Below are 25362 nucleotides of genomic sequence, written 5' to 3'. Positions count from 1 at the left end.
TGGCTATAATTCACTGTCACTCTTCCAGAGACCTCAGAGAGCTGGGGGTAGGAGGTCTCTAGTAGAAACATTCACAGACACAATCTACACACAACCACAGGTGTGCATTTCTGTACCTCTCCCTGTAAGCATCCTGCCTGTGCGCCTCATGCGGTGCGCTCACACAGGACAGGAAGGGCATGCTTGTCAACACACAGATTAGCACACACACAGATATGATTAGTCTAATGAGAGAGACAGGGACATCCAGCAGCACAGGCAAAACAGAACGATGAGGAGAGAAAACAGCAGGAGCCTGGCACTAAAAAAAAGCCTGGAGGGAGAGAAAGAACCCACACCGCCAGAGAGAGAGAGAGAGAGAGAGAGAGAGAGAGAGAGAGAGAGAGAGAGAGAGAGAGAGAGAGAGAGAGAGAGAGAGAGGCAAACCAACACCAGCCTAGGTAGAAAGGAAGAGAGTTAATGCTAAAGGACTGGAAAAGAAGAGTGGAAAGATAAAAGAGCAGCAGAACTATGGTAGATGGACATACTATTCCCGATCGTCCAGACGGCTGTATCGCTTATCCAGTCTTCACAGCAAAATGGGAAACAAAAACAGGAGGATCAGCTTGGCCTAGAGGGGAAACTGATCAGATTAACCCTAACCACAGTCACAATGAGCTCAGTTTAGGGAAAGAGGGTCTTTGGCTGGGGTTACACAGATGGATCAGAAACATTGCATAACATATTTTCAGAAGCACAAAACAGTGGGTGAGCATTATGAGAGAATGTGTCTACACTGTAAAAGGTATACTATAGCACCATAGAACAGATTTTATCTGCACACAAATGGCTCCTTGGTGCACAAGAAACCAGTCAAATTGAAATGTACTTAATTGAAATGGATTCATTATGCAAATAAGATCAAACAAATATCCAGCAGAGATGCAGCTGGGCAAACAGGCTCAAACACCATTCTGTCATTAACCACTTAATACAGCTGAGTAGGCTACCGCATTCTCAAACCTACCAGAAGTTAGTCGTAAAAGTCAAACACTGATTCTGAGTCAGCACATAGGTCAGCACTGAGGTCTACTGTACATGAGACTGAGGTCTACTGTACATGTTCTCTGTCTGTTACAAAATCAGCCCCTGGCCTGTTTCTCCACCCTCCAGCTTTCTCAGATACCCAGCTGCACAAATACTGAAGCAGCAACATGAATATAGGTGACGTGGTCCTCTGTGGCTCAGTTGATAGAGCATGGCGCTAACAATGCTTAGGTTGTGGGTTTGATTCCCGCTGGGACCATATATACTGAAAAATGTATGTACTCACTGCAATGTAAGTCGCTTTAGATAAAAGCGTCAGCTAAATGGCATATATTATTATGTTATATTATAGTGATGGAATAATCCCACCATGTCTTTTCTGGGCTTCAGAGAGAGACTGAAGCAGTGTGTGGTCCCTCCTCTCATCACCCTCTCTGTCAGACATTTGTCCTCAGGAGTCAAAGGAAGTAGTTGAATCGGTCATTAGGACAGGCGCCATGCTGGCTGCTCACAGAGAATCTGGGTTAGGAAACTTCATGACCCTGGCCATTCCACCATCCACACATACTTGTGTGGACATTTGGGAAGAACAGGCTACATCCATAAATATCAGACAACCAATTATTCTTTAACAGCAAAAGTGTTAGGGAACTATTACCACTGCACTAACAGCAAACACATGTATTTGACTTGGCATGGGGGGAGAAACTATAAGAAAAGAGATGACATTTATTCCTAGTTACTCCATTTGAGAACATGGCTCATGACAGCAGTAGTAGACGAACAAAAACACAGGTTGCAAAGGTGACGAGTTACAACGTGGGAGTGGCACACCTCCATAAACCAGAGTTTCTGGTTAGAGTGCTGACAGTGGTCTTCCTCTGCTGCTCCCCCGTCTTCATTACAGTGGTAGTCTCAGCAGTCTGTCTAATCAATGTGTGTTAGCATGTGGAGTTACCTGTCTGCATCAGTCACCAGTGCCAGACGCCCATAGTCCCACGCTACCTTCCGCAAAATGGAAAACACAAACAGCAGCACCTAGGAGGGGAAAAACAAACACAGGTGGTCAAAGGGCCTTATCTTCACTGACGTCACTTACAGGGAGATGTCCTCAGGTACACAGTTAGTCGTAGATTATACACTATGCAAGGACGGCAGGATGTTTACTTAAATAGTCTACAGGCTTCCAGGCCCTTTCTTGAGCCTGGTTTATGTAAAACATTATACAGTTAGAACAAGTCTACAGTAAAAGTAGCCTACAGTTACATCTGTACAAAGGAAAAACAGGATAGTCTCCTGAGCACATCATAACTACAGATGAATCTGAAGTGGTGTATAAAACAAAAGGGCCTTGATGTACTTCACTGATCTGACAGCAGTGACATATTATGGCTCTAGCATCCTCAGCTATGACCCCTGACCCCTTTATTTGACTGAGGGGATCACTCACCAGGAAGCACATGAAGTCGAGGGCGAGGACGGTGGGCACCCCTCCGAAGGGCAGGCCCTGGAGCACAGTGCTGCGGATGCGGGCCGTGTAGCAGTAGTCCCTGGATGTGTCCCCAGAGGTGTTGGACTGCTGGGTGGGGCAGTTGGAGCATGCCTCAGCCCCCCACACACCCATCATCAGAATCAGCACACTGTACATGCTCACTGTAGCATCGTTAACACCTGAAAAACAGGAAAAAGGTATCATCGTTACATCGTCATCAATACACATCTGTCAACTACAATAGGACTCACTTGAGGGTATCCAAAAATGCTATTCAATTGCACACAGTAGTCTAAGTTTTCTAAAAATAAATAGTCCAAAACATACCATGTTGTCTTTGATGTACAAGTGCAAAACCAATGACAGCCCTAACTGTTACTGAAATAATGCTTAAACCTTTATTTAGACAGGATGGCCAATGATGACTGCACAATGGTACACTGAATCCAATGATTTTAATGCAGCGGTGGCCGCATATAAATTATATCTCATACATTTGTCTTCCTATCCTTGATAGTGAAGCAGGACCAATTCCTGTATGAATCCAAAGTTTATGTTAGGTTTTTGGTTAGGGTAACTACATGTGTTCCTGTACAGGAATCCAAAGTTAATGTTAGGTTTTTGGTTAGGGTAACTACATGTGTTCCTGTACAGGAATCCAAAGTTAATGTTAGGTTTTTGGTTAGGGTAACTACATGTGTTTTAAAGGACAATTGGGCATCAATCCGGATTACAAGATAATTATAGGAAGTGACCCTCTTTATTTGAACACCGTTCAGGGTACGGACATTGAGGTCTGTGGAATACGTTGCGGGCCCTGGAGAACAGCATGTATTTAGTCGTATCCGCATTCAGAACAAATTTTAGGTCCATGAGCTATTTCAGAATTAAGTCAAAGGCAGTCTGCAGATCGTCCATAGCCTGCTGCATCGAGGAAGCATATGAATAAACAACGGTATCATCGGCACACAGGTGTATTTTACAGTTAGTTATAAGGGAACTAATATTGTTCATTATAAATAGTGAAAAGCACCGGGCCTAAAATAGAGCCTTGAGGTACTCCTTTAGTGATGCCTAAACTGGGATCGCAAACCATCAGCCACAATACATTGAGTTAAGTAGTTCTGGAACCAATTACAAGCAGTTTGATCGAAGCCAATGGAAGACAGTCTTTCCAATAATATAGAGTGATCAAATGCTTTAGATGCTACAGTGATATAAATAAAGATCTATAAAAATGGCTGCACAGTACTTCCTCAGATCAAGAGTATTGACTGTGTGGAGTATTCCAGTACCTCTTTAACCTGAGCCTCAGTCTGGAAAAAGTCCTATCAATGTGGAAAACATCTTGCCTGGTACCAGTACCAAAAAAAAGGAACCTCAGTTGTCTGAATGACTATAGACCGGTAGCCTTGACCTCCCACATCATGAAGACCTTGGAAAGACTGGTGCTAGTACACATGTGGCCCCTGGTGAAGATCCTTGGACCCCCTGCAGTTTGCCTACCAGGCAGACATTGGTGTGGATGATGCCATCATCTACCTGCTACACAGAGCTCACTCCCATTTAGATAAGGCTGGCAGCACTGTGAGGGTTATGTTCTTTGACTTCTCCAGTGTATTTAACAACATACAGCCCTTACTACTTGCGGATAAGCTGCTGAGGATGCAGGTGGACTCCCCCATTGTATCCTGGATTACGAACTACCTGATCAACAGGCCACAGTTTGTACGGCTGCAGGGATGTGTGTCGGACTGGGTGGTGAGCAGCACTACCCCAACAAACTGTACCCCAGGGGACAGTTCTGGCTCCCTTCCTCTTCACCCTCTATACCTCGGACTTCAGGCACAACACAGATACTTGCCATCTGCAGAAGTTCTCGGACGATTCTGCTATTGTGGGATGTGTCAGTGGAGGCCAGGAGACCGAGTATAGAGGACTAGGATAGTGGACAGCTTTGTTGAGTGGTGTGAGCAGAACCACCTGCTACTCAATATCAGCAAGACAAAGGAGATGGTGGTGGACTTTAGGAAGACTAGGGTCCCCCTGTCTCCTGTTTCCATCCAGGGAGAGGAAGAGGAGGTGGTCCAGAGCAACAGGTACCTGGGGGTGCACCTTGACAATAAACTGGACTGGACTGGTAACACAAATGTCTTGTACAAGAGGGGCCAGAGCCGGCTTTATTTCCTGAGGAGGCTCAGGTCCTTTGGCGTGTGCAGGACTGCTGAACAATCAGTGGTGGCCGTCGCAGTGCTGTACACGGTGGTTTGCTGGGGGGGCAGCATCAAGGAAGGTGAGACCAAGGGGCTGAACAAGCTTATTAGGAAAGCTGGTTCTGTCCTCGATGTCACCCTGAACACTGTGGAGGAGGTGGCCTATAGGAGGACCAAACTCCTGGCCATCATGGACAATCCCTCCCATCCCCTACATGACACTGTGGCAGAGCAGAGAAGCTCCTTTAGCAACAGACTACTACAACCATGTTGCACTAAGGAGCGCTATAGGAGATATTTTCTGCTGTCGCACTAAGACAACTCCTCCTCCTCCTCCGGCTGGCTCGATCGGGGTGATCAGAATCAGACTGGAGGATGTTAAATCATAACTGGACTGTTCTTACTGTATATAATGTTTCAGATGTCTGTTTTATTGTATTATTCTATTGCCACTTTATTTTGTTGTTGTTGTTTGTGATGTGAGCTGCTGTAACGTCTTAATTTCCCCTCTGGGATCAATAAAGTACCTATTTATCCATCTTAACAATGTCATTTATCACTAGAGATGCAGCAGAAATGGTGCTCTGACCAGCCCTAAGGCCAGATTGGCAATTATTCAAGACACAGTTGTCATTTAGAAAGGTACTAAGTGGGACATTTAGCAGAGTTTCTGGGATTTTAGCTAAACTTTGGAATTAGACGATTTAAGTCACTAGGGTCCCCTCTGTTATGAAGTGGGACCAGGAGACGGTGTACAGGTGTTCCTAATAAAGTTCTCAGTGAGTGTATATACACCTAAATATGAACCCATATATACACTAATGTAATGGTGTAATGGTCTGGGGAATGTTTTCTTGGCACACTTTGGGCCTGTTAATACCAATCAATCATCGCTTGAATGCCACAGCCTATTTGAGTATTGTTGCTGACCATGTGCATCCCTTCATGGCCACAATTTACCCATCTTCTAATGGCTACTTCCAGCATGATAATGCACCATGTCACAAGGCAAAAGTCGTCTCAAACTGGTTTCATGAACATGACAATGAGTTCAGTGTTCTTCAGTGGCCTTTCCAGTCTCCGGATCTGATCCAATAGAACACCTTTGGGATGTGGTAGAATGGGAGATTCACAGCTTGAAAGTGCACCTGAAAAATCTGCAGGAATTGTGTGATATCATCATGGACCAGAATTGAGGCTGTTTTGAGAGCAAAGGGAGGCCCTACCCATATTTTTATTTTTTTTTGGTCAGTGATGGGATCAACACCAGTAACAAACAGGATTTGCTGGGGAAGGGAGTGGGTCGAGCCACTAGGCTTCAAAGATGAATTTTCATAAATGTTAGGTTACGTACTTCAGTTGTTTTAAATTAAAATGCCAAAAAAAAAGACAGACTACAGGATTTACTGAGGGCATGACACTCACATTTTTGATTGGCAGTTGTGAGCCATTTGTTGGTGTTTGTTTTGCTGGCTGTAATGTTGACCATTTCATTAGGAGCCTATAGTGTCTCTTGTATGCAACATTTGTTTGCAGTTGGATACTATTTTTTCATATTTGGGTGTTGGTAATTTGACCTGGTGAAGGCAAAATTCAAACCAACACTGGAAATGACGATTTTCATCCACCCTCAGACAAACAAATCTTCATTAGCCATGCCATAGCATCAGTGTCATAAGCCTGCCATAAGACTGCAATCAAAGAACACAGGAACTGTAGACTTTGAGTCATCAAGTTTTTGTCTGGACACCTCAGCAACTTTAACTTAATTGTTCAATGTCTTGTCTGTTGTTGATGTTGTGGATGGGAACTACATTGGAAATAAAGGTTTTCTATATCCTCTGGGATCAGATGCATAGCCTGCTTGCTGTATATTTATTGTCTCCCCAAAAGATTATGCCAAATCAAATAAACTCTCAAGCAATGTAAGCTATACAGTTCGGAGTGCCTCAAGCCATAATTCCTCATTTGGATTGGCCAATATGTCTGGGCATCCACCAGCCTTTGTTCCTAACTAGAATGTTTTCATAAGTCAATGGCATGGTGAAGGTTTGATGTTAGGACAAGAGAGGAATAGGTAAAGAGGTCAAGGAATATTTAGCTTATTCCTTAGCTGAGGCTTTAGTATTCTCTGCCTGACATACTGTAGGTGTATTTGGCTGGAAAATTACAGAGCATAAATCAAACCATCATTAGGCTACTTTTGTTTTCAAGTGTAAGACACACAATCACGCACAGTTCACTACTGCTTAGGCTAGATGCGCGATATCAGAGGCATCTTTGCCTTATACAATCCAATATTTTATCTAGGAAGGCTACAAGAGATACTAGTTATATCTGAAACATGAAACCACAAGACTTAGGCCTATTCAGAACTGTATGTAATTACGCACCTCCGACAGAACCTTTTGATTTGGCACAGAACTAACAGTCGGTAGTTGTACCATTTATTATCATCATAAAGCAGGTCCTATTGACTTTCCAAAAAGGGCTAACTTTGAGCAGGTAAAGCGTTTAGGAGGCAATGGTTTCTATAAAATTGTCTAGGAGCTCTCAAAAGCCATTCTGTGGGGAGACTAATAGGCAGTCTGGTGTTCATGTAAATACACAGATTCTGAGTTCTGTGCATCTGCCCTTCAACCCACTAACACCAACATTAACACTGCTGCTCATCTGCCCTAACACTAACTCATTTATACTCTCCCTGGAATGCTGTGACATCACCAGAGAGGGAGGATGCTGTGTAGATGAACAATAGACTGATAGAGGGCAGAGGGTTCAAACAGACAAGTCAACCCAGAGGGGAGACAACGAACCCGCTGTGCCCTTCAACTACACTGCTGGGCCCATTACCAGGTCCCTATCCATTGGACACACACAGCTTCATCTACCATCGTAGAATAGGAGAGCACAAAAACTGATGACAAATACCATGCATGTTCAGACTCATGTAGGGAATTGGGTAGAAATGTTCTTAATAAATCTGCACCAAGACATGGACGCCTAAGGAACGTAACAAGTATCAACAGTGAAGGACTCCTAGACACTCAGGTCGTGTCAGTCAGCCACCTTCTCGCAAACAAAATTGTGTCAATGTCACTAAACTGCTACAAAAGTAGTATAAGCCATACCACATCTATACACTAAATTACTCAGCTTGGAAACATTGTGCCTCTATCTACCTACCTGATGTTGGTTGCTATGGTACCACAGGTCTGGCAGACATTTTCAAAATACAAACAAACATAAGGGGATGAAGGCAATGAGGGAGAAACGCACATGATGATCCCTTTTTTAAACTCAAATTTAGGCTAGTCAGTAAACTCAAGTTCAACTGGGCTAGGAGAATCTCTAAGCCAGAATGGGGGAACAATGACACTAACAATTTGGTGACAGTAGAAGTCAGTCTTTGAGTGGTCCCTCAGATGAGGATGCAAATCTTATAGATTTTACAACATGCTGATGCTGGTAAATCTATTTGGACAAGACCCAGCGTAACCACTTCTCCAGAGGACAGAAGTAAAACTAGACAAGCTGGGCAAGACCGCAAATAACTGCCCTGACTGATTACGCAAGAGCTAGGCTTTAGATTTCTTTTGAATCAAAAACAGTGGGTCACTTCACTTGCACTAAAAACATCTCCCTCAGACTGGCAGGGTTTCACTCTGTGGCTGGAACCTTATCAAATAGCCTATATCTGAAGTTTGCAAAACACTCAACCCTGGCCTACAACAAACAAATTCAGTTCTTAGAAGGAGAAAATTAGAGGCTGACCGATACTAGATTTGTGGGTCCGACACCGATGCTGATTTATAGGGGTCAAAATTCACAGATAACCGATATACATAAGTAATGGGACAGAAGCATTTTTTTTCTTTCGGCTTTACACTCCAAACTTTTGGATTTGAAAGCAAACAATTACTATGAGGTTAAAGTAGATTCTCAGCTTTGATTTGATGGTATTTGTGTATATATTAGTTTCACCATTCAGAACTTACACCACTTTTTAATGCATATTACCCCTGTTTTAGGGTACCCAAAAGTAATGGGACAGATTTATCAAATGTCCAAATTAAGCATGTTTGGTATTTGGTAGACAATCCTTTGCATGCAATAACTGCCTGAAGTCCGCTGACCCATTGACCCCACCAGATGCTGGGTATATTCTCTGATGATGCTCTGCCAGGCCTGTACTGCAGCCATCTTCAGTTGTTGTTTGTTTTGAAATCTTTTTGGCTAAAATCTTATCATCAGGAAATTAAATGCATGTTCAATTGGATTTAAATCTGAAGATTGACTTAGCCATTCAAGACCTTTCCACTTTTTGGCCCTGAAAAACTTCCTAGTTGCTATGGCAGTATGTCTTGGGTCATTGTTTTACTGTATGATGTTGCGCCATCCAATGAATTTAGAGGCATTTGCTTGTACTCGAGCAGACAAGATGTTTCTGTACACTTCAGAATACAACCTGCTGCTGCCGTCAGCAGTTACAATCATCAATTAAGACAAGTTAGCAAGTAATAGTGGTAGGGTGGAGTGTTGCAGTCCCACTCTTGTATTTATTTATTTTTGGACAGAGACAGTAGAGAAAGACAGGAAAGTAAGTGTATGTCAGCAGGGCATGGGCCAGATTCAAACCCATGCCGACATGGGCATGTGTGCACTGTAGACCACTGGACCACCCCAGGCCATCTACTATTTAGGAGGACATAGGGAGATAAAGGCACAGATACCCTTCTCCCAACTTCGGCCATGCCCCACACCAAAATTCAGTTTGTCATAAACAAGATTTGTTCCATCATTGCTAAAATGTATCGTCTCTCCCACAACGGTATAGCATTTTCGCTTGGTCAAAGAATAACAGGGCAACATAATTTCGCTGTTTCCTAATCAATAGATTTCCTGTTACCCTATTGAAAATGCATTTTTACAACGTAAACATAGGCTATAGTTCCTTTGATCAATTAACTTTCACAAAATCTTTGTGGTTGTCTTTATAGAAATGTACTGTGCTGTAACAAAATCACCTTAGCTGATGTTAAAATATGGAACAAATGATGCAAGCTATATAACAAAGACTTGTGGGCACAACAGTGGCTCTGCTGACATTACAGGCTAGCAACATTACAAACTTCTATTTGAGGGGGGTGTTACCGGTTTCCAAAAAAGGTTGGACAGGGCGGGCGGAGAACTCACCTCAATGGCGTCAGATTGCATGTGATCAAAAGGACATAACTTGATACGAATTCTGACTTTGGTTCTAAATACAAAATTGCTTATTTCTGACAAATGTTTGTATATTGATATATTTATACCCAGAACATGGATTTTCATCTTAAAATGTTGACTGGAGGGGATCTTTAAAGTTTCAACAGAATAAGCAAAGATGCCTCATGTTCCAGTTAAACCATTAATATCCCTTGACATGAGTACAACCATACAAGTGTCTTGTTCGACAACATTTAGTTACCATAAGTTGGCTTAAAATTCTTTAGATAAGAAAGAGACATATATGTCTTTGATGACAATCTTAAATAGGCTTCAGTGGAAGCTACTGGTCTTGCGGGTCGTAGCCTGTCAGTCATTGACACCGATATTGCTGCACAAAGCCTGGGCCTAAGCCTTAAGTAGCACAGGATTATGACAATGTCATGGTACCGCCCAATCTACCTGCAATCAGAGGAATCTGGTCTCAAAGGAGCCAGTGATCCATCCTTTACTATCAGACATGGCAAAATAAAACCTAAACACAATCCAGAACAAAGCTAGCCAGACTTTTGATGAGATCATGAGGAGCTGGTTGAAATCAGGTTAGGTCGGGTTAAAACAAGACTAAAATGCGTTCTGTCAACAGTCTGAATAATAAATAAATCAATAAACACCTGACAGAGTGGTTCACTGTTCTGAGAGAGCAATATAACTTGCTGCTTTCCAGGACTTTCTCTGGCAAATCTAAATACAGCAACCAGTGATGTCTATTCAGGTAGCCTAAGCCTAATATCTGTTGAATAAGTACATTTTCACAAAAGATTGGAGAAAAGCAAGCAACAGTGGACACTGTGCTACCCATGATGAAAATAAAAAGAAGAACATTTTGGCCATTCAACTTTCACACCTAATCCTGTTAGGCCTCAGTGAAAATCAGTGGATGCACCGCCATAAACCCCTAAGAAACTAAAACAGCGATCGAGTTACTTAACAACACAGTGGAAATCCCTGCATAAAGGGGCTCTACATTGTGTTAACACTACTGTGTAACCAACCCTGTTTACTTTTTTGACTAAGCTAAAAAAAGGGCAGATTAATATGACCTCCTGGTGGAAATCTCTAAATGGACCCACAATTTCCACCAGTTTCACAGCTGTCTACCATTACACAATGGTGTATAGAATTGATGTAAACAAGCATTATTGGGGCAACAGAGGAGAGGGAAACATTGAGCACTGTATTGTTCAGCAACCTGATAAAATCTTCAGCACAAGCTTCATCAACTGTTATGATATTATGAAAGCAGAACATAGGCAGAAAATAGTGGTTCCCTCACAGAGGGATTCTGTTTAGAGAAAGGCTGTATGTCCAACTAATGTGCTGGAGAGAAACAGGTGGGTTTCATGAATAAATAGCTATAACATGAGTATGTATATCTAACATCTACTTTTTCGGAAACGGAATTAAGCACATCAATATTTCACCAAAGCCTGTCACTAACCCAAGTGGGGTTTGGTTCTTCATGAATACAAAATGAAAAAGGAGGGAGCCATCTCATGTTCTTGTAGTCAAGGAGTACAGGTTTCACTGAGAACGCTTTACAGGACACCCCATACCGAAGTCTCCCTCACTCCAGCATCATGCCTTAGCATAGTCTGCCAGTCTCAAAAATATGTTGTTAGGCCTATGACAGAGTAATGACAGCAGATTTCTGAGACGGGTAAACTCTTGTCTAGTAGATCATCTGTTTGTTATTAGCCATCAACACTAATCTAGTTACGGATTATTTTCAGCACACTGGCCTGTAGACTAATATATTTCATATGCTACATCATGATAATTCGGGTCATCGACGATGGCATTGGCACTATCTATGCATTCAAACTGTAGCTTCATGACACATGTTCGCTCTTGGCTTGACTGAGCTGACAAACGTTGGAACATGATTTGCCAAAAATATAGCCTTACAGCTAGTTAGCTAGCTACAGCACAAAGGACAGGAGCAAGCTAGACAGTAGGAGATGCTTCTGTGTAGCTTGTTTATAGGCTAGTCAGATTACGTTGTGGCTAGCTAGCGATCCACGTCAGACATGCCTAACACTAACGGTTACTCTTAGCTAGCTAGCTGTCAATTTAGTACGCTGATGCTTTATTATAAACGTGTTATTTGGTGTGTGTTATAACTAAGATAGCTACGCCAGAGACGGTTTTGGCGACGCTAGCAGCTAGCTATCCAGCCGTGATGATGATGGTGATTCACGACTGCACAGCAGCGATGGTTACCAACTAGCTAGCTAAAACGCAGTGCGAGACTGTATGTTCTTCCAGACAAGGGAGGATATCACACGCAGGACACGATCAGTAAACTTACCTGATAACAAAAGCCTTGGATGATGTTTTTATCCACCGATTGAATGATGGTGCTCAACACAGAAATCAAACACACTCACTCCCTGGTTGTGCGCTGTGCCAAAAACACGATTAAGAGGCTTAGCAGCCGGTTAGACTTCCAACCAGCCCGACCAGGCAGAGTGGAGTTTGACGAGGGGCGTAAAATGTAACAGGGTGTACGAAACACATAGAAAAGTAGTACATAGAACAGATACAGTATCATGTTTTGAGTGAAAAGGCTGGTAGTGTCGATTCTACGTTTCTATTTCTATTTCCCCAAATCCAGCGCGTTGTTATGACGTTAGACTAACGTGTGATATTTTATTTTTCCTTTTGTGCTTTTTTATTGTATAAACAAAAGTATCACCTAATATACGAACATAATATATATATATATATATATATATATATATATATATACACACACGATGTATTGTGGCTTCCTACTTAACTTTCACACTTGGTAAATAGAGTGAAATTAAACATGGGCCGAATCTCAAAAGTATTTTCAGGATTCCTCGCCTCCTTCTCAAAACGCATATAAGGAGTAGGTCCGAGGGAATGAATCCAATGCGGTATACACATAAAGTATACAATTAATTATAGGAACCTCGGTTATTATTTTCCTATTCGTTTTGATGAGAGCGTAGGAGAGGAATCAAGAAAATAGTTTTGAGACTCAGCCACGATGACGACGGGGTAAACTGAAGTCGCTTTCTAGTGACGCTTTTTTGACATTGGCACCGTGTATGTATGAAAGGTACTGTAGCTAGCTAACTAGCTTGCTTGCTTAGTCGAATGATATAATTTTTACAACTACGAAGTTAGAATATATTCACGACCTATGATATAGTATAACTTAGAGACTACTATGTTCTCTTACGTTACGTGTACAGTGAACTTCATGCTGTAACATGAGACCTGATATAGCCCTGCAACGAGACTATCACGTAGCCGTGATGTGTGGTGATATCACACAGCAAATTACAGAACTCTAGTTTCCTATCTATGTAGCTATTTCCAGTGAACAATACTAAATGTTAATGTATATGGGGCTACTCTAACTAACTGTTATTTTTCTCGTTAGGTCGGCAGCAATGGCTCTTCTTTCAAGATCCTTCTGTGGGTTCCTCGCCGGGCTTTCCTCACTAACGCAACAGAGGGTTTTTAGGTGACCATTTACACTTTCACACTAGCATGCATTTTTATTTCCATTTCCATTATATTGTGGGTGTGTTTAACATTTAACACATCGAATACTACTTTTATGATGTAGCTAATTTACAAGTCACACTTTTGGCAATGTATCTACAAGGTAATTTCAAAATCAGAGTAACTGCAAAATCAAAGAAAGCTCTGGTTTTACACATCTTCGGTAGTCTTTTCTGTTCATTTACTTTGAAAGAGTTGTGTGTTGACCAATTATTCCTCGAATTAATGCAAAGCATGATCCCCTCTCTCACTCTCTCACAGTGTGTCAGCAGCTGCAGCTGCCATTCAAAAAATGACCAGAGTACGTGTTGTTGATAACAGCCCTCTTGGGACCACTCCATACCATCGTGCTCCAAGAGTCATCCATGTGTACACAAAGAATGGGGTTGGCAAAGTGGGTGACAGAGTCTTACTTGCCATCAAAGGACAAAAGAAGAAGGCACTTATTGTTGGACACAAGATGCCTGGAGCACGAATGAATCCACGCTTTGACTCTAACAATGTTGTACTGATAGAAGACAATGGCAACCCTACAGGAACTAGAATTAAGGTGCCTCTACCTACACACTTGCGTAAAATGGAGGGAGACTATTCCAAACTGTTGGCCATTGCCAACAGATTTGTATAGTAACAGCAGGCATTCAGTTATAGTTCCCTCGCTAAAATCTACTTGTGATGAAATTATGTCCTACACAGGATCAAGCCCTTCCACTTATCTGTTCATGGTATTGGTAACAATGCCTAGGCCCTATTGGGCTTTAGACACTACAGGGCTGACCAAACCATACTGTGCTGACTCAGGTATTTTCCTTTTACATTGTCCTTTCCAGCCCTGTTTAGGCAACTATGGTGGATGAGTAACCAGGCCAGACGAGTACAGCTCAGCTTGGTTCGGCTCTGTAGTGTGAATTAGGGTTAGGTTTATCAAAGACACTTTCTCTACTGTCATGTTGTGGTTGTTTGATTTAATAAAACAAGTCAAATTAACTTCTACATAATTTTTCCAAATGGATGTTTGTTATTGCACTGTACATTGTCCTTGTTTAATAAAAATAAGTTATTGTCAACCCAAATTCAACAGCCCTCATAGATCTGTGATCAATGATCTTGGCCTTAAATACTCAGCACAGCCTGTAACCTTCACAGATAGGATTCAGTAAGGATTGTGATCATCTTTGCTTTGTGTTTTATGTAATTCCTTGGCTGTTTGTTTAATTTTGCCAAATAAATGTACCTATTTCATTTCTATTGTAGCCTTGTGACAACATTTTCATGTGTGGATTAAGGTTTTTTCCAGACTCAGAAATGCTGACAGTGGCTTTCATGAAGCAACATTCAGTAGACCAGAGTTTAAGGAGGCCTCTCTGTGGTAACAATAAATATAACCTTTCATACCTGCTACCATCAGGACCTGTTCTACTTTTATAACAATTATGTGGGTCAAGTGTATGTTTCTCAGTGTGTTTTTTTTCTCTCTTTTTTTTTTAAAAGTACAAACATGTTTACATAATTTTGCATGCTATTATTGTTTTTATTATTATTTGATTTCATATTGTGCTAGATTTAGCACAATATTATTGTTAAGTTCTGTCTGGAAGGTCTTGACACAGAACACGTTGTATAAACCATTCAAATTCTTAAACATTATAAAGATTTCAGAAATCACAGGATTTGATTTATTGAAGGCACACCATACATTCAGAACTAACTAACTTTCCTAAAGCAAATCTATGCAATCATTCAGCGTGCATTGTGTTAAATCAAGCCTGGGATGCACTCACTTTTATGTACATAGTGATGTCACTCACAGCCTCCTTTAGCCTTGGCTAGTCATCCCATTCCACCAGCCTGATGGAGTATTATATGTTTTATCGAATAAAAATATGCTTTGTTTTGTAATGCATCTATTGTTTAATTCAGTAAATTATACTTCTATGAACCAGATGTAACATGATAAAAGTACTATAGCACACAACATATTAGAGACCAGTTCACTACTGCCATCTATATATAATTATTGTCTCAGAAATGGTACACTAACTGATTGTGGTTACAGTGTCCATGTGGTTGAAAATTCAATTTCATACACCTGAATTTGATTAAACACAATCTTTATGGAAATAAGACTTCACTGATATTTGTCAAAGCACTGCAATGAAGAGACATAGAATAAAAATAAAACAACAGTGTGAGAGACACAGTGGCCTTAATAAGACAATCTACTGTACTGTGAAATATGTTCACTACGTAACACCCGAGATGGCTAAAGGTTGGTTCTTCGTGAATCAATTCACATGCAAATACCACAACAACAAAAAACTATAATTGTTTTCTCTCAAGAGACATCAATGTGATAAAAAAGACACATTACCTACAGCCATACTGATGCTTCATGCTTTGACCCATGCTGTTTACATGCAGAGGACATGAGACTGACTCCACAGTGACTACAGTAGCTTTTTTTATCAAACCATTCCATAATTGTGCATAGGTTAAAAGTAGCATGGGGTATTTAGCTTGGTCAGGCATCACCCTGCAATACTCTCTCTGCTATATGGGGTATAATGAGATGAGGTGAGGTTTCTGAGGGACTGTGTAACCAACAAGACACTATTGGTATGGGTCTTTATGGCTCCAGGGACGAGGCACTCAGCAGGGCACATTGGCTTTTCTATTAGTCCCTCTCCTGGGAGAAAGGTCCTCTTCAACCACACATGGTCATATACAACCACTAACAAGGGAGGACGACACAGAGAGAAAAAGATTGACAGAGAGTAGTTACACCACAGACTGCTAAAATCCACACCACCTGTTCAAATGCACTGTATGATATAGCACCCACCTCAGTGATATTCATTTCAGCCTCTCCTGTCCCTTCTCTGTCTAGCTGCTGGAAAGATCCTATAAAAAAAGTAAGGACAGTATGTTTACATTGAGATATACAGTATGACATGGTTTGACATAATTATGTGCACATTAATTATGCATCTACCCACAAAGCTCAACAGGACTTACTAAACATGGTTTCTAGCTTGACCAGGCAGCAGATGAAGTTGTCGAAGTCAATAACCTCATTCTCTGCGTATCGGGCCACCAGGATCTGGTTCAGCCTGTTGTTGAGTTTAAAGCCTGTAGATGAGAGAATCTTCAGTGGGACAGGAAAGGTGCAATTGCTTTCAGAATGCTAAAGTGACTGCAATATTAGTTCAGTCTGTCCGAATTGCAATTATAAATTCTGTGTGTGTGTGTTTGGTATGTTTTTGTGTGTGTGTGTGTGTGTGTGTGTGTGTGTGTGTGTGAGATGAGCTCACTTTTAAAGAGCACTATACCTGCTGACTCCACAGCTAGACGCATCTCATAGGAGCTCATGGCCCCTGACTTATCTAGATCAAATTGTCTAAAGATCACCTTAAGACATAAGAAAGATACAGTTATGCACATAGAAGTCAGTAAACATTACATTACGTTACATTATGCAGTGAAAAATAGCACCTACCAGCCACTTTCTGATCTTGTTCCAGAGGATCTGAAACTCCACCAGGCCCAGACGGGCACTGCCATCTTTCTGGGTGGTCATTGAGTTAAGGATTGTAATAAAGGGGAGTTATTAACATGCATATAGTGCAAGTGTGGCTACGTGGACTGGAGTTAATCAGTTGTTATCCACCAATTAATGACTCATAGCAAAAAAAAGATACATCCATGAGGTTGACCATGGTCCGACAGGATTCCATACTGAAGCCATCAGTCTTCAAATCTTTGTCTGAAAAACAGCCATGATGAACAGTCTTATGAACAGCACCTACTGTACAAGGCTCCATCTCATACGGTCACTGACTTTACGCTTATACCAAAGGTCCACTGCTTTTCAATGCCACTAACGACCCGTAATAAATTGTATTGTCTATTAAAAACGACAGAGAGACCTTGATAGTGGGCTTATTTCAAAACAATGGAATACACTGTACTCACGTCTAGAAATCACTCTGTTCAGGATGGTCCTAAGCTCATGAACAGAAATCTCCATATCCTTAAACACAAGACACCAAGAATAAGTTGGTCTAGAAAAGTTAGCTTGGGGAACAATGACAAAGATAGAAAATAATATACAATTACTGTAATTAGTAAATGCATGGTTGTTGATTTGACCTGTGTTTGGAGACCTACCTACCTCTCCCGCTAACTGAGCAAACATGGACTTGAAAGAGTCATCAATGTCATCTTCAGTTATATCATCCTGTAAAGAAACAGGCAAACTGAACATGTGAGGTTCAGTATTCACCATTTGTGAAATATTGTCACCATTTGTGAAATAGTGTCTCCTAGTAATGGCAGCGACTACAGGTGTTCAGACAACCAACCTCATCCTCCAAGTCTGCTGAAATCTCATCATCTAGCTCTCTGAAATGAGAAAACCATCACAATTTACTTGCCACTTACACACACACATACTCACATAGACATGTACAAATTAACTCACAGACACACACGCTCACAATATCACATGCATAATAATACACTAACAGGCACACTCACTCTGTTTCTGACTGCTTCTCAGTGAAGACTCTGAGGACAAAGTCGGCTTCCTGGCTGGGCTCGAAGGTAGAGGGGACGATGAGGTACTCTCCTGGGGGCAAGCGGAGACGGGTACTCACTTCCCGCAGGTTGATGAAGGTCTCAGAGCGAGCACATGATGAATGTGTCAGAAAAAAGCTTTTCTTCAGGTGTACATTCTGGCAGCCCCTGTACTGCAGAGCGCAGGGGAAACACAGTAGAGACAGGCAGAAACCTTTTGGGTTCAATGTAGAACCCTCTGTGGAAAGGGTTCTACATCTCACAGGGACAACCTAAGAACCTTTTTTCTAAGTGTAGATTGAAGCTCAGCTAAATGTAGTTAGGTAAATCAGTGGCACTGAATAAAAACAGAAAATATAACCATGCATGAATCTAAACATGAAGTTGTGGTACAATCTTTTCATTTGGATGGGCCCATTACCTCTTCTGGAATCTGCACAAAGAGAAGACAAAATTGAGAGAAAAAAGTCAGCTCAAAAACATGAACATGAAATGAATTAACAGAAAAAATTGCTCCTCCAATACCTTTGTTATAGTGTTGATTACAATATAACTTTGATTAAGTTGAATGGTCAGTGCTTTGTAGCTCAGTAGTAATACCAGTATACAGTCAGAGCTTTGTTTGCATGATCAAGGCCCTGTCATTCAACAGTGCAGATAAAAGGTGTGTGTATGAGCCAGTCAGTGGCAGTGGTCAGGGCTCTGCACTCACCTCATAGATAGCGAAGCCGATGGTGTGCATGTCCTGGCCTTGGCGCCGGTATCTCCGCCGGTCCTTCTGCATGAGAGCCACCAGGAAGCTGCAGGCCACCTCATCATCCTCTGGGTCATCATCCTCCTCCAGCAGTGTGATCTTATACTGGGGGTTGATCCAAAATGTGTCTGCAAGGAAAGAATCAATTAGTTTTTGCATCCTGTTCAACAAAGTATTTACTATACTGTATGTATTCCTGAGGTAATCCTGTATCTGCAATACATGTGTTATCCAGCATGTGTCACTGTTATGTCTGATTTAGAATCTAATAAATGTCACAAGTGATGTAAATGTCATCTTTGCTATGTGATACTGTCTGCTATATAGTGTCTGTGACTCACTAGCGTGGTTCCTGCAGCCTCCGGCTGTACTGCCCCTTCTCCACATGCCATGAAACTTGATGGTATTCCAGTGGCTGAGGCCATCCTCACTCAGAGCATCCGGAGTTAGGTTACAGATCTCCAGACGGGAAAACTGTCGTAAGAACTCCCGGAAGGACATCCTATGGGGGAGATTCCGTTTCTCAGACACATATGGATGTTTTGATCTCACATTTCTCAACAGTCAAAATATACTGAGAATTTCCAGGAGCACAATCTTACCAAAACTCTCCATCTTCCATCTGAAGATGCAGGTCCTCTCTCTCAGATGGGTCGATCTCATCCCACTCAGGGGAACTGGACAAAGGAATATGAATAAATACTCAAGAAGTTAGTAGAAAAGCAACTGGGCCTGTCTACTACAGAGACTACCCTACAGGAGTTTATCCAGGCAATTTAAATAGTGAGCAAATGGATGTGCAATTCTAGGGTTAATGTAAATTGTTTCGTTAGTCTGATTATTTCAGAATGAAGTTTGTGTTGATTTTTAAGGGTATCTTAGACCAGTGTTAAGTTTATTGGCCCATGCTCACTTGTCGCTCCAGGCTCCAGTCCATTCCACTTGACCCCAGGGGTTACGCACACGAACCAGCCTCTCCATTTGGCCCTGGTAGTCTACCTGCCACAGCGGTAGAGAAAATCTCAATCACTCACAGACTCATAGACAAAAACAATAGACATTCACATATATACAGTATACACAAACCCAAACATACCTGCTTCAGACCAGTGAGTGAGTAGGCGTGGCCCTTCACCAGCTTCTTGAATGTCACAGACTCCATGTCAAAAGCACTGGTGATCTACAGTCATATGAACACATGGTAAAACAACTGAATCTAACAGGGGGATTTATAGGTTGAAATCTCAATTCATTTTAGTTTTGTCTTAAATGAAAGATTATCATCATGTTGTTTGAAATGTAGGCGGAGGGCCACTCACGTCAATGGAGCAGCCCAGCAGAGAGCCCCTGTCCAGGGCTTTGCTGATGATTCTGTACAGGTCTCTTGGAGCTTTGCGGAGTTCATACATCTCAGACACACCACCTGTGAAGTCCTCAAACCCCTCAGTGGTGCTGCCCCCAGACAGGGCTTCATAGGAACCATTCAGCCTGCCAGCAGACAAAGGGATACATGCATATATAACTCTTGTCTTCTTGGCAAAGAGAGTGTTTATTGTCATTAATATACACACAACACTATTATGGTATAACAAAACAAGCTCTAAATAGTATGGTACATGGGACTATCTACGTCTTTAATGACATACTTGGCATATGCTTTCTCAAGCAAAGCACTCCAAAACTCGTTGCCCTCAGCAGAGTGGACAAACATGAGCTCTCCATCTTTCACCGGCAGCCTGTCATCAATTACAATGTCCACCCACTCTCCAAACTGCCAGAACTGTAACACAGAGGAGTCAAACATTAAGAGGTCATCTTCCTCTCAAAACATCAGCTATATCTCGAAACCAGGCCTGAAGACTGATATAGACAGTATTATATATTAGTAGTATGGGTCTGAACTAGATATATAAATTATTATAAGAATGTTCATATACTGACGGAGTGTGTGCCAGGCTTGTGTTTTTACTTTTACAAATGCTGCTATACAAATGAAGTGTAATTGATTGTTTGATCTAAACACTGATTTAATTGCTTCCTTACAATCTATATCCATCATCCCTGGCCAATCTCTATGAAAGGGAGGCCCATTGTGAGATATTGACTGTGTACTGTTAGTCATACTTGAAAATGGAAAATTCCAGCATAGTCATCCTGGAATGACTGGCCATGAGGAACAACCCGGTGGAGAAGCCTCTCATTCAGGGTGAGGGAAGCTATGGCAGCTAAGAGCCAGCAGTCACCTACAGTAAGGGAGAAATGGAGTGGTTGAAAGAAAGAAAGTGTGTGTGTGTGTGTGTGTGTGTGTGTGTGTGTGTGTGTGTGTGTGTGTGTGTGTGTGTGTGTGTGTGTGTGTGTATGAGCGCGAGAGAGAAAGAGAGAGAGAGATTGTGTTAGGAACATTCCTATTTCACAGTATGCACTATGAAAAGCTGCAAAAAAGACTGATTTGATGGGGCGCTTAGTGGCGTAGCACACTAATGCGCTTACCATGTAATCGCAAGGTTCCCGGTTTGATTCCGACCCTCGATCTATCTTGCATGTCATCCCTCCTCTCTCTCCCATCCTTCCTGTCAATCTCTACTGTCTATCCCAATAAAAGCAGAAATGCCCTTATTTATTTTTAAAAAAAGACTGATTTGATATCATACATATAGCGTTTTACTGAGGACTTTGAATGCCAAATACGAAAACGTATTAAAGTCTTAGTGTGGCTGGCGAATTGCTAATGTTTCATGCCCATTACTTTTGTTTTCTCAAGGTCTTGAGAAAATTATCCCATTATCTCGGGAAAACAACATTTGTTATGTCAAGATAATGACATAAATAACTAGAGATCTCGAGAAAACAAAGAAAATGATCATGGGAAAACAGGGTAAAAAAAATGTTTTGTAGGAATATCATGGCCTTTTAGGGCTTCTGTATGTTGATGGAAAGTTAAAAAGACCACATTATGAGAATATCTTGTGAAAGCATGTTGTAAATATTGAGTGGAAACTAGTATCTTATATGATGGCCAGAACCCAGAGCAGAAGTGGCGATGACGAAATCGTTAAGATGTCGGTGGGTGGTGCCAGGTAGGGGTTGGTATGAACGCTGCCACTGACCACATATGTGGGCCTGATCCATCGGGGAAATCAGGATTTCTTTTCTTAAATTGGACATATTCTTTGGGATTCTTTTGTGTGTTATGGATTATCATTTGTCACCCTGTGAACAACCATAATTTGCTGGGCTGGTCAGAGCTTGCCCTGGATCCTGGTAAGAAGCCAATTGCCTCCTCAGGTCACATCCAACACCGTCTGCATACTCCGACTTCTCACATTAATACACACATGCAGACCAGTTGCAGAACCTCTTTGACAGCCTAGCACGCCTAGACTAGATGAGAGTAGAGACACCTGTAGGCTGGCTGGTTGGTTTCGTAAGACCTTCTTATTAAGTCAGGGACTAGACTGGGTTATTGCAGTCTTAGCAGAGAATCTGGGCTCTTTAGCCAAGTGACTGGGTATTAGCAGATAAGCTAGAACTCACCCAGTGCTCCCTGGCAGATGTCTGTTCTAGTGGCTCCACCCAGGATGAACTGAGGGTCATCTGTCAGCTCCTAAAGGGAATGTAAGGTTAGGATTAAGACTAGTACAAGAGTCATACTGTATGAGAGAACGGTAGTGAACAGAAAAAAAATAGGCATTATTAGTCTTTTTCCTATTGCTTCTCTAACAATTGCCAAACTAAATTACCCCAAATAATCTAATTGAAATGAAATTATCTAACTTAAAATATGCTGAAGTTTCTTTGCATGTATTATGAATACGCCTCTACTATCCACACATCTATAACTGACGGCAGATAGCTTTTCTGGCACACGGCTAGCTACCCCCTGGCTTTTCTACAGTTACTCAGCAAATGCTTGAAGCAACAGATGTAAACAAGTTTCATGTGAAGGAAGTGATGATGACAGCTGCTCTGCCCTGTTCTAGTGGACTGAGAGGTCCATGTCTCTGCTTGTCCCATACTGGCCCACATCTCTGACATAACAGCAGCTGCAGAAGGGTGTGACTGACCTGCTGTCATCTAGACCGGGAATACAACTGACCAGAAGTGCATTCTGGGTAAATGGAATACAGCACTGATCTGCCAATCATGTAAGATACAAACTCCGAAAGTTGTAAAATATCACAATCAATGAAAAACTTCCTCTCCCATTTCCAGCTAAATATATTCTGTGTTGAGAAGTCACATGTGTGTGTGTACTGTATCAGTTTGTGTATGTGTCTGTGAATGGTTGCAAACAAGTCGTACGTCGCTTTATTGTACATCGCTTTGGATAAAGGCGTTTGCTAAATGCCATAAATGTAAATGTAAATGTAAGTCTGTATGTATATCATGTGTATCAGTATGGTTTGAATCACATTGATTTTAATGAACCAATATAACATAATAGTAACACCTGTGTATAATTAGCTACCCAGAGTTACATTGACTGTCTCCTGTGAGTTCTCTCACCGTGGGCCTCATCCATTCCACATCCTGGGTTTTGGAGGAGTAGGGGGCAAGCTCCTTAAAGCCCAGGGAAGGAGGCTCAGCAGGAAAGCAGGGGTCCTCGAATAGGCAGCCACTCTCCAGACACTCCTGCCTCAGCCCCTCATAGTCCTGGTTGAGGAAATGGACCGCCTGCTCATTGGAGCCCATGCCCTCGGCCCGCAGCCTGTTTGTTTGTATGCTCGCAGAGATCCCTCCAAACGGATACATACTGAGGATAAAAATAAGAGGGCTGGGTGGGTGCACTGCACTGTATATAAATAGCAGCAAACTCAACAGCAGCACACTAATGTCTATAACACAGCAACCAAGCCTGTCTTTGTTAATGCTGTTTTACTACTGATCTGTGTTGTTCTGATTGATCTCTTCTGGTTTTCTACCAATGAAACAGTGTTCCTTAAATCTTTCTGCGAGCGTGTAATTGATTCATGTTACTGCTGATCTTAGTAGATTGGATCTGTCTTCAACTACTTTGGTCTTCCCCAACTGACTCATGCAGCACAGCTCAGAGCTCAGAGAACAACCTCTGCTAAACAAATGCCGAAACAACGATTCTCCACTTTGAAATATAAAAAGACAGAACTACCAATTGTTGATATGTAAATGTTGACTATTAGATCTATCGAGTCAATAATCTAAGTTAATAGAAAACTCCAGTCTCATTTACCTTTGACTTGTATTACCTATGTTTTTCATGACTTTCATGAAAAGAATTAAAATACCTTGAGGTGCATGCTTCACTCACACTACTTAAAAATATAAATATAGATAAAGATATAAAGTTATAAAGCATCATTAAACATTTACTGGCAATAATATCCTATCACCTTGGCTGCAAGCACTGCACCCAGCTTCATTGATTTTTAATGTTCAGTTTCTGTTGATAGCTCACGTTATCCTATTATATAGATGTAGTGTTGACATAAATCAGTACCGGATGATGGTTAAATTAATTTAAAAAAAATAAATACAAATCTTAATGTATGGAAAGCATGACACATACTGTAAGAGATGCAGATAAGCTCATATTGACAGTAATGACAAACGCATGTGGAGGAGAGATGTTTGTGACAGGTAACAAATAAACAGGAGTCCATACACCCCAAAAATAGTATGAAATCAGAGAAAAAACATGATACCTTGAGTCTGTGAGCAGGCTGAGGGAGAATGAGAAAAGAGAGGAATGGTAATTCACTGGCATACCAAAGTCACACAAAATGCACGTTATAATGGCACTTATAATAAAATAATGGTCAGTCCATGCTGGCATAAAGCTATATATTTAATAGTCCCAGAGAGAAATACTGGGGAGGCATCACTGAAAGTGTAGAGAAATGTGCATAAGAAAAACTGATCCTGAGCTCTGTCTCTCCTCAAACTAGGCCTCTCTCTTCATGACTGTGGCCTGGCAGAGGTAACACCTGCCACTTGCTGGCCAAGGTTTCTCTGTCCTTTTAAATCTGTACATGTGCACTGTGTAAGCTGTGTGACCACACAGCTTACACAGTCCATTCAGGTGAACTTTCATAAGAAGTTTAAACTTTTCTAAAACATGTCTTATGAAAGTTCTACATTTTCTTGAGTGGACAATGTATCTATCAACTAGGGCATCTACTACTTGGCATTCTAATGAGGAACTTCATTAGCGAATAGACTGCTGGCATAGTTCCAACATGGGTGGAGTGGAGAATGAGTGAGTCACATGATCCTGCTCTGTTCTGCAGTGAGAAAACACATCTACAACAAAGTGGCTATGCATTACAGACAATAACAGATTAAACTCAATGTTATTAGACTACATAAACAAAGACTACATGGTTGTGCTTGTGTAAAAAATTAACCCTTGGGGCAGCGTTTCACGTAGGGACACCCTTGTAGGGCCCCTTGCCCAGTGTGAAGTCTGCAGGAATGTCCCTCTGGTCAACAGAAGAGCTTGTGTGGATTGTAAC

The 25362-nt window shown here is 41.6% G+C and overlaps 3 protein-coding genes across 4 annotated transcripts in view; 1 reads left to right on the top strand and 2 right to left on the bottom strand.

Moving 5' to 3' along the window:
• LOC310823007 (CSC1-like protein 2) overlaps nt 1-12450 on the bottom strand; it is a 32533-nt gene extending 20083 nt beyond the window's left edge. For both annotated transcript variants that reach the window (XM_083695649.1, XM_083695650.1), the window contains exons 1-4: nt 12311-12450; nt 2477-2697; nt 1985-2064; nt 528-566 (exon numbers count right to left, since the gene is read on the bottom strand). In XM_083695649.1, coding sequence (XP_083551775.1) covers nt 528-566; nt 1985-2064; nt 2477-2674 — 317 coding nt within the window. In that variant the 5' untranslated portion in view covers nt 2675-2697; nt 12311-12450. The remainder of the gene's footprint in view (nt 1-527; nt 567-1984; nt 2065-2476; nt 2698-12310) is intronic.
• Nucleotides 12451-13072: 622 nt separating this feature from the next.
• mrpl14 (mitochondrial ribosomal protein L14) lies at nt 13073-16233 on the top strand. Its single transcript, XM_083695782.1, has 3 exons — nt 13073-13090; nt 13418-13501; nt 13804-16233. The coding sequence occupies exons 1-3, from the start codon at nt 13080-13082 to the stop codon at nt 14168-14170; spliced, it is 462 nt and encodes a 153-aa protein (XP_083551908.1). The 5' UTR covers nt 13073-13079; the 3' UTR covers nt 14171-16233.
• capn1a (calpain 1, (mu/I) large subunit a) overlaps nt 15430-25362 on the bottom strand; it is a 10651-nt gene continuing 718 nt past the window's right edge. The window contains exons 2-23 of the mRNA XM_083695780.1: nt 24553-24570; nt 23378-23624; nt 22406-22475; nt 20996-21114; nt 20518-20651; nt 20191-20359; nt 19968-20051; nt 19785-19870; nt 19474-19548; nt 19213-19373; nt 18830-18999; nt 18539-18550; nt 18079-18290; nt 17904-17943; nt 17714-17779; nt 17515-17572; nt 17241-17305; nt 17039-17107; nt 16872-16950; nt 16558-16671; nt 16385-16443; nt 15430-16273 (exon numbers count right to left, since the gene is read on the bottom strand). Of these exons, the coding sequence (XP_083551906.1) occupies nt 16247-16273; nt 16385-16443; nt 16558-16671; nt 16872-16950; nt 17039-17107; nt 17241-17305; nt 17515-17572; nt 17714-17779; nt 17904-17943; nt 18079-18290; nt 18539-18550; nt 18830-18999; nt 19213-19373; nt 19474-19548; nt 19785-19870; nt 19968-20051; nt 20191-20359; nt 20518-20651; nt 20996-21114; nt 22406-22475; nt 23378-23623 (2115 nt within the window). The 5' untranslated portion in view covers nt 23624; nt 24553-24570 and the 3' untranslated portion in view covers nt 15430-16246. The remainder of the gene's footprint in view (nt 16274-16384; nt 16444-16557; nt 16672-16871; nt 16951-17038; nt 17108-17240; nt 17306-17514; nt 17573-17713; nt 17780-17903; nt 17944-18078; nt 18291-18538; nt 18551-18829; nt 19000-19212; nt 19374-19473; nt 19549-19784; nt 19871-19967; nt 20052-20190; nt 20360-20517; nt 20652-20995; nt 21115-22405; nt 22476-23377; nt 23625-24552; nt 24571-25362) is intronic.

This window comes from Argentina silus (assembly GCF_951799395.1).
Source record: "Argentina silus genome assembly, chromosome: X".
Taxonomy (NCBI): Eukaryota; Metazoa; Chordata; class Actinopteri; order Argentiniformes; family Argentinidae; genus Argentina; species Argentina silus.
This window is presented reverse-complemented; position numbering and strand designations above follow the sequence as displayed.

Coding starts and splice junctions, on each gene's coding strand:
- mrpl14 (XM_083695782.1), top strand. Junction 13,502..13,803: donor ACGCAACAGAGGGTTTTTAG/GTGACCATTTAC, acceptor ACTCTCTCACAG/TGTGTCAGCAGCTGCAGCTG.